The sequence below is a fragment of the Cucumis sativus genome, chromosome 6 (genome assembly GCF_000004075.3).
Source record: "Cucumis sativus cultivar 9930 chromosome 6, Cucumber_9930_V3, whole genome shotgun sequence".
NCBI lineage: Eukaryota > Viridiplantae > Streptophyta > Magnoliopsida > Cucurbitales > Cucurbitaceae > Cucumis > Cucumis sativus.
Genome location: NC_026660.2, coordinates 1,120,873 through 1,135,474, shown reverse-complemented (window position 1 = coordinate 1,135,474; position 14,602 = coordinate 1,120,873). Strand labels below are relative to the sequence as shown.

General features: G+C 33.0%; 2 protein-coding genes and 1 non-coding gene across 3 annotated transcripts; 2 read left to right on the top strand and 1 right to left on the bottom strand.

Moving 5' to 3' along the window:
* Window positions 1–1,501: 1,501 nt before the first annotated feature.
* Window positions 1,502–3,343, top strand: LOC101205729 (nematode resistance protein-like HSPRO2). The gene has a single exon (XM_011658104.2). The coding sequence runs from the start codon at window positions 1,639–1,641 to the stop codon at window positions 3,082–3,084; it is 1,446 nt and encodes a 481-aa protein (XP_011656406.1). The 5' UTR covers window positions 1,502–1,638; the 3' UTR covers window positions 3,085–3,343.
* Window positions 3,344–4,511: 1,168 nt separating this feature from the next.
* TRNAK-CUU lies at window positions 4,512–4,584 on the bottom strand. Its single transcript has one exon. It is a non-coding gene; the product is annotated as a tRNA-Lys (tRNA).
* A 93-nt stretch (window positions 4,585–4,677) lies between these two features.
* On the top strand, window positions 4,678–7,967 carry LOC101205957 (eukaryotic translation initiation factor 3 subunit F). The gene is made up of 6 exons (XM_004138383.3): window positions 4,678–5,043; window positions 5,494–5,573; window positions 6,140–6,369; window positions 6,837–6,958; window positions 7,107–7,220; window positions 7,624–7,967. The coding sequence occupies exons 1-6, from the start codon at window positions 4,822–4,824 to the stop codon at window positions 7,711–7,713; spliced, it is 858 nt and encodes a 285-aa protein (XP_004138431.1). The 5' UTR covers window positions 4,678–4,821; the 3' UTR covers window positions 7,714–7,967.
* The last annotated feature ends 6,635 nt before the right edge of the window (window positions 7,968–14,602 follow it).

Here is a 14,602-nt window from a genome sequence, read left to right as displayed (position 1 = left end):
ATTTTTATAAATATTTTCTACGATTATGCTATTTATAATAATTTTCTTAATTTTTTAATGAAAAAAGTTAAATATTTTGGGGACTAAGTAGTGTTTTACTTTTTGGCCTTTTTCTTTTGACTCACATGCAATATAAATTTTTTTCGGGAGATTTAATTTCAATTTTGATTAAAAAGAGAGAAAAAAGAGGTTTACTTTGGAAAGTATTATTATTATTATTTGAAAGACTATGTTTAGTTTAGTCCATGAAAAGTTAGAAAGCAATGTTATGTATGATGATGATTTCTATTGTTTCTAACATTAATTTTGTGTCCTAATATTATTCACATCCACTAAGCCTAATAGTCTCATTTTAGGCTTATGTCAATACCTTAGTTGACCAAAGCACACATCATCCATTCCAATTTGACTTTAATAACAAGTTAGGTTTTTAGTTTTTTGTTCTCCAAATTTACGTTTCTTCCTCTTCGTTCATTTTTTATTCTACCTTTTCTATCTCACAACAAAACATTCGAATCTATAGTTAAATCCAAGAAACACATGATAAACTTCTCCAAATTGATTTAAAATTTATAAATTAAAGTAGTGTTTATAAGCTTCATCTCTTTTAATAAAAAAACAAACAATAGTCAAACCCAATAATTTATATAACAATACCGGAAGTTGAAGAACATTATTTTTTTAAGTACAATAATGACATATTAAGTTAAGGTATTAAATTTAAAATATAATATATGAAATAAAAATGATCTTTAAAAGAGAACAAATTTTGTGAAGTAAATCCAAAGAAATTCATCATACCAAATATATATATATATAATTTAAAAGGAAGCAAAATGAGATTTGAATATTTATATAATTAGTTAGTTAGAAGTTTGGTTAAAAGTAAAATTAAAGATAATTAGAAAGATATTTAATAATTAAAATGCAAATTACAAAAGTTAGTGAAAGAAATTAGAAAGAAAAAAAAAAAGAAAAAAAGAGCGGCCAACTGTGAAAGGAAAGAATTGAAAATAAAAAAACAAAGAATGGGATGTGGTCAACTAAAGTTGAACGTGGAGGCATAATTGGAGGAATAAACCGTAAACCAAAATATTAAAAATAGAAAGGAGAGAGGTGGCAATAAAAAAGTGGGTATGGGAATGGGAATGAATGGGCTTCCATTTCCATATCCATTTCCACGCGGGACATTGAACTATGAAAACAGTCAAACACACCAAACCCCAAACACTCCTATTCCAACCATTTCCATCCCCCCCTCGAAATTTCCTTCCTTTTCTTTTCTTTTCTTTTCTTTTTTTCTTTTTTCTTTTTTAATTTTTAAATTCCCCCATTTGCTGGGATTCTGGATAAGCTTCACACCTTCATCCACTATTTTCATTTTTCTTTTCTTTTCTTTTCTTTTCAAATCAAAGGAAACTATTCCATTTTTAAATATATTTTTCAAATTTGGTATTTTCCATTCCACGCGCTCTTACCATTCCAAACACGCCTTTCTCTCCTTCAAAATTATACTGCCACCTATAAGTATCCTTCTCCCTTCTTCATTCCTTCTTCAAACTTCATAATTCATCTTTTTTTTTTTCTTTCTTTCCAAAATTGCGATTTTTTACTTCCAAATTCGATCTCTGACCAGAGATGGTTGATTTGGGTTGGAAGGCAAACATGGTTTCCTCCGACAAGACTACCACCGCCACCACCACTAAATCCTCTAAGGTCATCCCCATCCTCAACAACAAGCTTAATCTATCTCTTCCTGTTTCCTTCCGTTCTTCTGAGCTCTCAACTGCTTCACCTTCCTCTTGTTCCTCATACGAACACTACCTTCGTCTCAATCATCTCAGGAAGTTATGGAGTTCTAAGGAGTTTCCTGAATGGAGGAATGAGTCCGTGTTGAAGCCGGGTTTACAGGCTTTGGAGATTACTTTCCGCTTCATATCGACCGTTTTGTCTGATCCACGTCCCTATGCGAACCGCCGGGAGTGGAAGAGGAAGCTTCAGTCTCTTACCACCACTCAGATCCAACTCATTGCTATGATTTGTGAGGACGACGAAGAGGACGGTGAATCACGCGGTAGAGTTCCGATTGTCGATCTCAGTTCATCAGACGGTATGATTACTCGAGACGGAAGCTCCGCGGAGGTTTGGAAGATTCATGGAGAAGCTACTGTTGTGAACAGAACGAGTGAATCCAGTCTTCTTCCTCGACTTGCGTCATGGCAGAGCTCTGAAGATATTGCGCAGTTGATTCAATACTCTGTTGAATGTGAGATGAGGAGATGCCCGTACACGTTAGGGTTAGGGGAGCCGAATTTGGCTGGGAAACCAAATCTTGATTACGATCTAATTTGTAAGCCAAACGAGCTTCATTCTTTGAGGAAGAGTCCGTACGAACAGATCGAAAATTACGAGAATCAAACGGTTTACACAACGCACCAGATCCTGGAGTCGTGGATTTACTCGGCGCATGAACTTCTGAAACGAATTGAAGAGAGAATCGAGAAGAAGGATTTCGCCGGAGCTGCGAGAGATTGTTATATGATGGAACGGATCTGGAAGCTTCTACAAGAGATTGAAGATCTTCATCTTCTAATGGATCCGGATGATTTCCTAAAGCTGAAGAATCAATTAGCGATAAAATCACTTCAAGAATCAGAAGCGTTCTGCTTCAGATCGACGACGTTGGTAGAGATTACAAAGCAATGCAAGGATCTGAAGCACAAGGTGCCGTTGATATTGGATGTGGAAGTTGATCCAATGGGGGGACCAAGGATTCAAGAGGCGGCGATGAAATTGTACAGCGAGAAACAAGAGTCGGAGAAGATTCATCTTCTGCAAGCTCTGCAAGCGATTGAATCGGGGATAAAGAAATTCTTCTTCGCATACAAGCAAGTTCTGGTGATGGTGATGGGAAGCTTAGAGGGGAAGGGGAACCGAGTTGTGGTGAGTTCGAACTCGGATGATTCATTGAGTCAGATATTTCTGGAACCAACTTATTTTCCGAGTTTAGACGCTGCTAAGACGTTTCTTGGAGATTTACATGGTGTTTTCGGGTCAGATCGAAGGACCCGGATGAAGATTTAGAACGACTCGGGTTGACCCAGTCAACACACAAATGTTGACTTTGGTTCTAAATTTTTATTTTTATTTATATATATAATTAGCTCTGCATCCCATCCCCCAAAAATACATCAGATTAAATTAATTGTTTTTATCATAGAAAGGAATGTAAAATCTTTATATTGGTTGTATAATCACATTTTAAAGTTTTGCCTTTTCTTTTATTCAACATTTGTATTTATTAATCTAATTTAATTCATACTTAAATTACTGATTCATTCAACTTTATTCACACCAAATTAAAACAACTCTAAATTTTACTTTTGGTTGAAATATAAAATTATTGGTTTACTATGAAAATAAATTACTTTTTTTCAAAAATAAAATAGTTAATTGGATGTAGATATCAAATTTTGTAATTTAACAAAAATCTATACAAAATATCTTCCACTTTGAATCAAATTTCATATCCGATCAACTTTTAAAACTTTATTCTAATCTTTGGATTTTTCTTTTTTTTTTTTTATAAAAATACCCAAAACATTAAAAACATGGAAGTTCACAATAAATAACAAGTTAAGGTATAAAAACCTAATGAGACTGTTTACAACAACATTCTCATAAATTGACAAAGACAACTTGTATGTATAAATTGTTTATGTATATACTTTAAATGATGGTTTTTCAATTAGATGAAAATAATAATAACAAAATATTAATTTTTAAAATAATTATAAAACAGTATACTTATTCAAATTTATATATTATTTGGAGTAAATTTCAAAGATCAAATTAAAAGGGAAAGGAAAAACTTCCACAACAGATGGCAGGAATAAATGCACCAAAATCCCTAATAATAAATTGATAAAACATTCTTGATGCAATTATTATAAAACTAATTAACTAAGTTAAAATGAATTTAACATAATGATAGTGGTGTGTTATATTTCAACTCGTTTAATTTTATTTGTCTAACCTTAATATCTCTGGCTAAAAATTAGAAAATAATCATAATTTAGAAAGTAAATAAGTGAATAAATTTCACAATTTAAAATAAAAAGTGCTATAGATAAAAAGAATTTTACATTTACATTAAATTGATTAAAATTAATATTTATTAAAGATATAAAGATTTAAATTGAACTAACTCGATAGTGATAGTATTTAAAAAAAGAGAAGGACCTAGATTAGCATATTAAAATGGCAACGTAATTTAAGGGTAATATTGCCAATTGAGAACTTTGTAGCTAATGATTAACGCCAAACAAATTAGTTTCGAAGAAATCAACGCCAAATAAAATTACTTAAATAATGAGGAGTTTAAATCGTCTAAAATTATTGTTATTGTTATTTATTTTTGGTTTTAATCCATATTTAGTTCAAAATTTAAGCCTTGTATTTTGAATTTAATATTGGACAAAAAAAAGAAAGGAAAGGAAAAAAAAAAACAACGCCCACCGTGGGGCTCGAACCCACGACCACAAGGTTAAGAGCCTTGCGCTCTACCAACTGAGCTAGACGGGCTTGTTGAAGTAATGTCTAAGAATTTACATTATATTAGAAAACACACATAGTTGAATGAAATGGGTAATTCCAATAGGCCCAATAGATTAGATTTACTGATTTAGTGACCCAATTGTTAAACGTGTCTTCTTCCTAAAATTGGAGGCAAAACACAAACCCTAGCATCCGCTTCTGCTCCTTCATCGTTTCTCTCTGCAATCCATTTTCACGGAGCTAGCTAAAATCAAGCTTCAACCAATGGCAACGACCGAGACCACAGTTTTGCAATTTTCACACTCTTCTAACACTTTATCTGCCAAGGTTCATCCTTTGGTTATCTTCAACATTTGTGATTGCTATGTCAGGCGCCCCGACCAGGCCGATCGAGTCATTGGTACTCTTCTTGGCTCGGTTTTACCTGATGGAACTGTTGATATTCGTAACTCTTATGCTGTTCCCCATAACGAGTTCTCGGATCAGGTAATCCTCCCTACTCTCCATTCAACTTATCTCTTGTGTTTCCTTCGAGTAATTGTTTCGGCAGTCACTTGTTTTTGGCGTTATTCGTTTTTTATTTTAGTCGTAATTGAAGCCCTAGTTTCTGACGATTGATTTCTTACTCTCTTCTGTAGGAGAAATTAGGGTTCCCTGCCTTCTTTCTCTTCTTTATTTCAAATTGGTTTCTTCGATTATATTGTACTTTGTCTAAATTTCTTAACGATTTATGCAATTTGACTTATTCGAGGGAATGTGAATATTTAAAAATTCGGTTGTTGTACATTATTTGTTTTATTGAATTTGAATGATATATTATGTTCGACTTGCTAGTGATGATTATCATTTGTTCTACAAACTTGCAATAAATTTGTGTATTCTAAATTCACAATTCCACTCTTTCATACCCAATTTTCGTTCTTTTTATCTGAACAGGTTGCGCTGGATATTGACTATCATCACAATATGTTAAGTTCACATCAAAAAGTTAATCCAAAGGAAGTTATCGTTGGATGGTAAAGCCGATCCTTCTTTACTTTGTTTGTCAGCTTAAGTTTATTTTTAGGATAAGAAGTTGGCTATCATTAAGAGGACCAAAAATTTCAGAGTTACAAAGAATGACTAATTACCAGAGCCCAACACGAGAAAAAACAATATTATCCAACAAATGAACGGGCCTTGAGTTCTTATTCTACTCATCTTTATCAACTACAGTTAAAGTGCCTTTTCTCATTTCCAAAGCTTGTTTTTGCAACTACTGCTTGTTGCTGCTTTGGTTTTGGCCATTGGCCTCTAGTTTTCTTACCTTCCCAAATTAATTTTTTTTCTCACTAGGAGGAATTTGGCTGGTAACTTTTTTTTTTTTGTTTGTTATTTTTTTTAATGCCAATATAAAGATCTCAAAGTCCTTTATTGTTTAGTTTCATCTCATCTATATTACACCTGGTTGATGATTTGAAATTGATTTTTTGCTCGTAAAGTTGCTACATAGTCCATCCAATGTTCTTGTGATATTAAATCCTCTTCAACAGCTTATGTGATAGACATATTAGAGTGTCTTATACATGATGAATACTGACAGGTACTCCACTGGTACGGGAGTAACGGGTGGCAGTGCATTGATACACGAATTTTATTCAAGAGAAGTTGCAAACCCTATTCACCTTACTGTTGATACTGGGTTTAAGAATGGTGAAGGGACGATAAAAGCATATATCTCTGTCAATTTGTCCCTGGGAGATAGACAGCTTGCTGCTCAGTTTCAAGAAATTCCTTTGGATCTTCGAATGGTCGAAGCTGAGAGACTTGGATGTATGGATTTAATCAATGCTTATGTTTTACTTTCATTCTTGAATTGTTAAAGCTGCAATCTCATCTCATAGATACTTATTTCAACCTCTTTTTATCGACATTTATGCATACTCAAAGTTTTAGGTGAGTCGATGTAAAGTTGCCTCATTGAGCAGCTGCATGAAATAGTTGGTCTTAAACTGTATTGAATATTCCCCGCTTATGGGAAAATAGCATTATCTTGGTATGAATCAACTTTTAACATTTCTATTTTTTTAGCTTTGCTGGTGGAACTTAGCATGGAAAATTCTTATCTTAATCTGTATTCTAGTTGCTAATGTATAGTGACGGATATGCATCATTATTGTTTTTGTGAACTTAGCTTGTGTTTGTTTCTTAAGCCTGTCCAAGCCATTTCAAAACTCTTTTCAAGTCAGTTTTTGTATATTCCTGCAAAGCTCCAGTACTAATGCAATTTGTGATGGCAGTTGATATTCTGAAGACAACTTCTATTGATAAACTGCCAAATGATTTGGAAGGAATGGAAGCTTCAATGGAGAGATTGCTTGCCTTAATCGACGACATTTATAAATATGTTGATAACGTTGTGGTGAGTTGTGTGGGTCTCCAATTGACTATTGGCTTCTGGGGTTCTATGAAAAATGAAATGTTTCTCATAAAAAACAATAAGACTAGCATCCGAGTCTCCAATTTTGTTATGAATTGTCTTTTCTTTGCTTATGTTATTACTCTCTCAGGAAGGGCACGTTGAGGCTGACAACACGATAGGGAGATTTCTAGCTGACACTGTAGCATCTCTTCCAAAACTGTCGCCAGCTGCTTTTGATAAGCTGATGAATGACAACGTGCAGGTAAGCTTATTTTGTTATACCTTGTATATTATGATGCTATAAGTAGAGCTGTAGAGGCTGTGATGTGAATTAAATATCAACACCTGTTTCATAGCCACCTAAGCTTACAAACATTCCTTACCCTAATTGATTTCTTTGTTTGGCCATCTATATTTAGGAGTATTTTCAAAATCCAAGTTTAACTTTTGAAAACCAAAGCAAGCTGTGTTTAAAAAAACATGGTTTTGTTTTTGGCTGTTTATGAGGAAACAATCCCGTTTTTTAAAAAGCTAGAAACAACGCACTCGGCGTAAACTATTTGAAGTTGATCCTGATTTATGGTTAATCCAAGGAAATCTGAACCTTAAAATGAAAACCATGGGACTGTTTGATTAATTTATCCCTTATTTTCACCCTTTCATAGGACCATTTGCTGTTGCTGTATTTGTCAAGTATTACCCGGACACAGTTGAGCTTGGCTGAAAAGTTGAATACCGCAGCTCAGATCCTGTAACTTCATCAACCAGCATAGTTGAAATTTTCGTGTTATTTGTTTGGTGATTGACCAAAATCTAAGAATATTCGGATACTTTGAATGAGCTTACTGTCAAGATTCTTCTTATACTGCCTGCTTTTGTGGAATATGTTGTCTAGTTTTTACTTTACTACCATTATTAACATCAACAATTTTCCCCTATACTCCGTATTATGTTTGCCACAAACCTTTCTTATCTTTTGCTTTCTAGTACAGTTCATTTTTTGAGGCAACAATTTGATTTACTTCAATTTTCTACCTGATGATTCTCTTCCTATTGGGAGTAGAAACAAAGCAATAAGGAATGAAGATATCCTTTTGAATGTTTATATGTAATGATGCGTGTATATATAATCAAAGGTTAAAGAAATGGTGATATACCTGGGATATATCTTCAAATGAAGGTATCCAATATTTTTTCTCGAAAAATTGAGAAAGATCCAAAGTATTGTTGACATCTTTTCATGGATATTACCAGGATGAGTTCCAATAGATGTTGATATATGGTGAAATTTTGTAGACATATTTCAGGTATAGTTTGTGGATATTTTGTGACTTCCATTTTCTTAATTGATCAAAATTTCCATCTCAACTTACCAATTAAATCTTTTCATGAATCAACATATATCAAATTATTCTCTCAATTTTTAGTCTAAGATTTACTTTCATTAAATTAATTTTATAGTAAATAAAGTATATTAACCTTAATGCTAATTGAAACCTTTTTTTTTTCACATCATCCCAAAATAAATAAAGAAATAAATAATAATAATAACAAATAATTTGAAAAACGACCTATTAAATTTTCATCTATTCCAAAATATTTATAATGAATTTTTAGATTAATGTACTATTCAAAATTTTATTTTCAAGAAAATCAGTTCAAAAAAATGATCTGCTATATATATTGGTTAGGTATGTGTATCTCTATGATGCTTCAAGTTATGATATCTAGATCCACATGTTGCTAGTTTTGCAAAAGATTTACGCATTGATGAGGAGGTAATAAATAGTAATTCAACTGGTGATGTTGATTCTTTTGAGCGACACATGCGTGTTGCATACTATCACACAAATACTTTAAATTAAAGCAACAATTAGACCAAGATCCACAAAGTAATGGTCAACAAAATGAAGGTGACGATGATGGTGATCATGATGGTAGTTAAAGTAAGGATAGAGAAGATGGAGGCTCAAGCACGACACAATACGGAAGGATGTTTAGCAATACAAAGAACTTACCCCATTCACCGGAGAATCTCAATTCATGCATACCACACAAGACACTGACCACAGCCATCGAACCGGTGGACCAAAAATTGGAGGAATAATTCATAGAAGGTCCATGCATGATGATGCTCAAGTTGATGCTAACTCACTAGTTTTGAGTATGGAGGAGATGAGTTTGAATAGTTAATATGGACATCGACAATATGTCTATTACAGTTAGTAATTATGGTTATTCTCACAGTAGCTATAATCTTTCAAGTGATTATGGTTCCTATGGCTATATTGATGGGTGTAACGTATCAGTTTACCTATGAAAACCACAATTTCGACGTAAAAGTCATGAAGACTTAAACTTAGACTCAGCCCCTATATTATTTGCATTCTTCAGAGCATCTTCATTTCGATGGAACATGGTTTGATCCAAGGTCTCCTTCAATTGGTAGCGTTGGGGTTGATGTTGATACTCACATATTGCCATGCTTCTAATTATATTAAAATCTCTTAGCATTATTTGACCTGAGAACAATATTACCATTACCAAATAAATTATGCTAATGCTAGGTGTGAAATCCGTGTTTTAAAGTAGGGAGGTTGTAAGAAGGAAGCTAATTAAGTATAAGAACTACACGTTCTAAGGTGAAACAAGTTAAAATGACAAAGTATAAGAGTGACACATTCTGAAGAAGCAGCATAGGCGATGCAAGGAAGGAAATTATGCGAAGTAAAGCTAGGAGTTGTGCTAAGTCAAGTTAACGCGAGAAGGGACGTTTAGTAATGCACTTTGAGCTAAGCGAGGAAAGCCATACAAGGAAAGGGAGCTTCATTAAATCAAATTAATAAGCTTCTTACATGTTGAATTAAAGTTAAAGATGTTTAGAGAAGATGTTAAACCTATACGTGTAAGGCACCAAGTAGGAGCTAACAAATTAAGATGAGATTTACAGATGACTAATCCAATTTAGAATTAGTATAAATAGGCCTTGAAAGTTCAAAGAAAGTTATAACAAATTTTAAGCGTTGAAGTTCTGTTAGAAAGACATGAGGCGAGGAGAAGAAGAGAATTAAGAAGGGGGTTAGGAGAAAACGTAAACTTTTGTGAGTGGCCCTTCTAAAGAGAGAACAAAGTTTTCTAAAAGTTTGATGCAAAGTATATTACATGTTGTAATCAAATTTATGATTTATATGAAGAGCATAACTATTTGAAAGTATGTTTTGAAGTCAAAGTATTTCATTTTATGATGCTCGTATAATATGCTTGATGTAGGTAATCCGCACATAAGAGTCAAGGCAACAATGTGTTGGAAAAGGTCCACATGGCGAAGAGAATGTTTGAATGCACTAAGACGTCCTCATTCAAGCTGATCGCCTGAGCAACGATAGTTGAATATGCAATCTCCAGGGATGCTGTTGATGATCCGTGTCATCACAGTTGTCTATGTGTGAGGGTGGTTCAATGTTCTGGCGAAAGGAATAAGTAGAGGCTAATGTGGTATTTATTGCTTTTAACCCATGATGAGATGTTGTGATATTGAACTTGCAAAATAAATTTGAACATGTACTTGTATTTTCCAAAGGTTCTCAATGTCGCTCAGTAATCGTTAGGTTTATGTTTTAAGTTTCCATTCTCCAGGTAAGTGAGGCGCTAAGACCATTAAGAAAAGGCGAGTTGTTGTAAGCCAGGCATTAAGACATGCCTTAGGAGCTGTTTGTAGGCGTTGAGAGCTCGAAGCTTTAGTTTTAGCTTTCTTTAAAGTCAAGCTTTGTATGTGTACCAAGTTGCTTAAAGATAATAATAAAGTTGTTTAGTTATTTTGAAGTTTAAAATATTGTTATTAAGAAGTTTTTAAAGTTTAAGACTGGACGTTCTGGCGTTTCGTTTCGAGGTGCTGGTTGAGTTTGCACCCAGAAGGCAAGGAGGGAGAAAGCGTTTCAGGTGGGGGCGTGACACTAACTAGGCTAGTACCTCCTAGATCATCTTTTTACCATTGAATATTATATTGGACCTTCACTTTGTTTGACCTAACCTTTATCAAAATATTTAGTTCATATCCATCTTTTCGTCTATAATTCCATTATCAATCATATTTGGCTATTTATAAATTAAAGTCATAGTTTATTACTTGAACAAACTACTTCTCAAATTTCAAGAGAAATTGACAAGATTTTTATACATTTTTGTGATATCCATGGTTTTTCCAAAAATATCTAAATACTCATTCATTTATCCTTCAATACAAGTTGTAAATATTTATGGATATTTTAATCCTTGTATATCATATATATATATATATAAAAATATAAGTTTATCGTTAGTATTCTTATTCATGGAATAAAATGATTTATTCTTATTTTTATAAGAATTAGATAAATTAATCAACTAGTCTATCCTATCGTCCCACCTTTCTTGAAACAATGCCAAGTAAAGACTAAGAGCATAAAATTTTAAAAAAAAACTAAGCCAAAAATGTTAAACAAAAGCAACTAATTTTTAAAAACTTAGTTCTGTTTTTTTCATGGGAGTTTTGCTAGTAATCTTTGTTTTTTAAAATGTAAATTATGGTAAGAATTTGAGCATTTTTATCATAAATTGGATTACTTTTAGACTGATTTTGGGAATGTTATTTGGATGGTTGGGCAATGGATTAATTTTTGGAGTGATTGTAAATATTATGAATAATTATAGTTAGTAACAATTTTAGGGATAATAATCAAGTGTATATCAACATTATTTTTAAAAATTTGTAAATATAGTAAAGTTTTTGAGTGATAAATGAATATGTGCAATATAGTCTTTCAATTATAAACTCTCACAAATTTTACAATATTTGGATTGTTTTTCAAATGCGGTAATAGACCAAGGGCGACTTGCTCTGACCAAGACTCCACTTTTTGCTCTGTCCATAGAGCATATGGATTTCCCAGGTAGATAGACGAAAAGAGGGAACAAAGAGATAGAAATAGGAATTATAGTAGCATTGGAAGAAGGGTCCCTACTTGACAAACCATTTCAATAGGACGAGTGTGCCATGAGTCATGACCATGGAAGTAATGAAAAAGAAAAAGTTATTTAGTTGGACCATTCTACTCGAGATGTTCAAGTTGAGCTTCTCTAGAGAGGATGATACGCTAAAATGAAAATGCTCGGAATGCATACTGAAAAGATATCAAAGAAGTCGACCATTAATGACTAGTTCGTAGACCATGAGCAGTCTGATCAAATAAGGGGTCAGATCGCTGGTAGAAAATGAAAGAAAAGCGAACTTTCAGTTCGGAGCCTAGCTCTAACTACTTCTTTACAAGTGATCACTTCATGAAGTGATGTACTTCTTTTGGTTTGAAAAGAAATGGCAAGTTGAAGTAGCGGATCGTAGTTAATTTAAACCAATAAATCCAATACACATGTAGTACAACCATTTTGATCAATTTGAATAGGTCGGGTCTCTTGAGGCAAGGTACATATGGTCGACTCTTCAGGTGTCTCAATGCATGATAAAAAGAAAAGACGAATTCCAATCACAACAAGCCGACGATCCGAGGAAATAAAATCGAATTATCGACCTGATTTTTGCCTCCATGGTGATGTCGCCAGATAATCAAGTTGCACTTCCTTTAGATAGGTAAAAAGTGAGGGTAGAGGTTAACTTTGGAATCCCTGGGCTTTGTTCCCAAAACTTCCTTTCCCTCCCCGTCCTTTACACGTCTTTTGAAAGCCACAACATTCACATAGAGGAGTATTTGTATAAACATGCTTCTCTAGTCGAGTTGATCTTGATTCATTCTTATCTCTCAATAGCGCAACAGAGAACTCATGACTTTGCGGATGGAGAGAGATTCAAACCCACAATATTTCTATCAATACTTTGATTTTCAAGATCGACTCTTTCAACCACAAACAAGTATGGGAACTGTTCCTTTCGTTCAGTAAAGGAATACAATCATTTCAGAATTTTTTTTTAGTAGGAATATGAAGATGACTTTTCTCAACTCTGTTAAGTGAAACGTAGTGAGGAAGAAGGAAAAGAACAACTTTAAAAAGACCAAGTGAAGTACTTCTCAAGACTTTTATTTTCTTCTTACTTATCATCGTCTTTTCGAGCGTATTCTTGAGTAGAGAGGGCCATTATCACAGGGAGTAGGAACATATGACAAACCGCCATTGAAATCAAACAAAGATATTTGGTACGTGAATGCAAATAGTAAAATGCTAGTTGTGTTTACAGGTTGCGTGCTTATCAAAGTAAAATCTATAGGCTGTTTGAAATTGTTAAACTTGAAGGAAAATACTCTTGTTTTATTGAGATTGGCACATTAATCATTCACAACATGATTATGACTTTAGATTATTTGGAACTACTAAACTTGAAAAGAAACACTCATGTTTGTACTAAGAATTGACACATGATCATTCATATCCTGATTTTTACTTTATAATACTGAAATTTAAAATACTGTTTAAGTTGATTTTTATGTTCATGTATAAGATGATACAGTTCAATTTGAATTACCAATAGATGGATCTCACATAGTTAATTAATGATTTGGAGTTTGACTTTCTCTTGAACGCTTACTGGAAGTTTAAGCAGGCATTTTGCACCAAATTATGGTCATTAACAAGAGAGTAATATTAACACTACTATAATATATGCCCACAATGACGTTGTGTTTGTGACAACCCCAACAAGCTATTGATTATGTAATTCATTGCCAACAACACTTTACCTCAACGTAGGAGGCTTGACTGAAGACGACCACTGTGTGACACATGATCTTTATTTATTTAAGTGTAATGATATATTTTTAACTTTCAACGTACTTTTATTTAAACTACTATTACATGGTTTATTTTTCTATGAACAACAAAAAAAAGGCAATATCATGTACCTATACACGATTTTGTGCGTACTCATGTTCCTTGTAAGCGAACTTATTAACCCTAAAAAGTTTGTGGGAAGACAAAATGACACATGTGGAAGCGTATGATTAATTAGATAACTGTGATTCCTTTGTGACAAAAAGAAAAAGAAAAAGAAGAGTTATAATAATAATATGTAAGATCAGAAGAGAACAATGAGGATTATGGGTTTGCTTTTCCTGATTTAATTAAACGTTGTCGTCTTAGAAATCATTAGTGGGTTTATTGCTTTCTTTTTGTCTCCCTAATTTACAATTCCATGTTTCTCAAATCACTTCTCCACTCCCCCATCCCCCACTCAACTAATTCACATTTCTCTCTCTTTTTTTTCTTAATTAATCATATTTTAGAACTATACTATAATATTGGCAGTTAGGTCGTCCTCATGAATAATAGTTTAAGGTCCTTTCTATATATATATATGAATGTATGTAATAGAAAATCTATTAGATATAAAAGTTAGGCTGATTAATTTCTAAAAGTAGGACTTTAGAAGAAAAACCACCTCCAAATAATATAAAAGTGAAATCATGATAGAAAAAGAAGCAAAAAAGAATACTTTGAAGATAGAAAAAACACAGTGCAGTTGAAAATAACATATAAGCAAAGTAAAGAAAGAAAACTTAAAATCTAAAAAGTGAATTCATGGAAGCATAAAGAAAATGGATCATAAACCTTAAACTAGTAATTGAAGTAAAATTATATATATTTACAAAAGCAGTACAA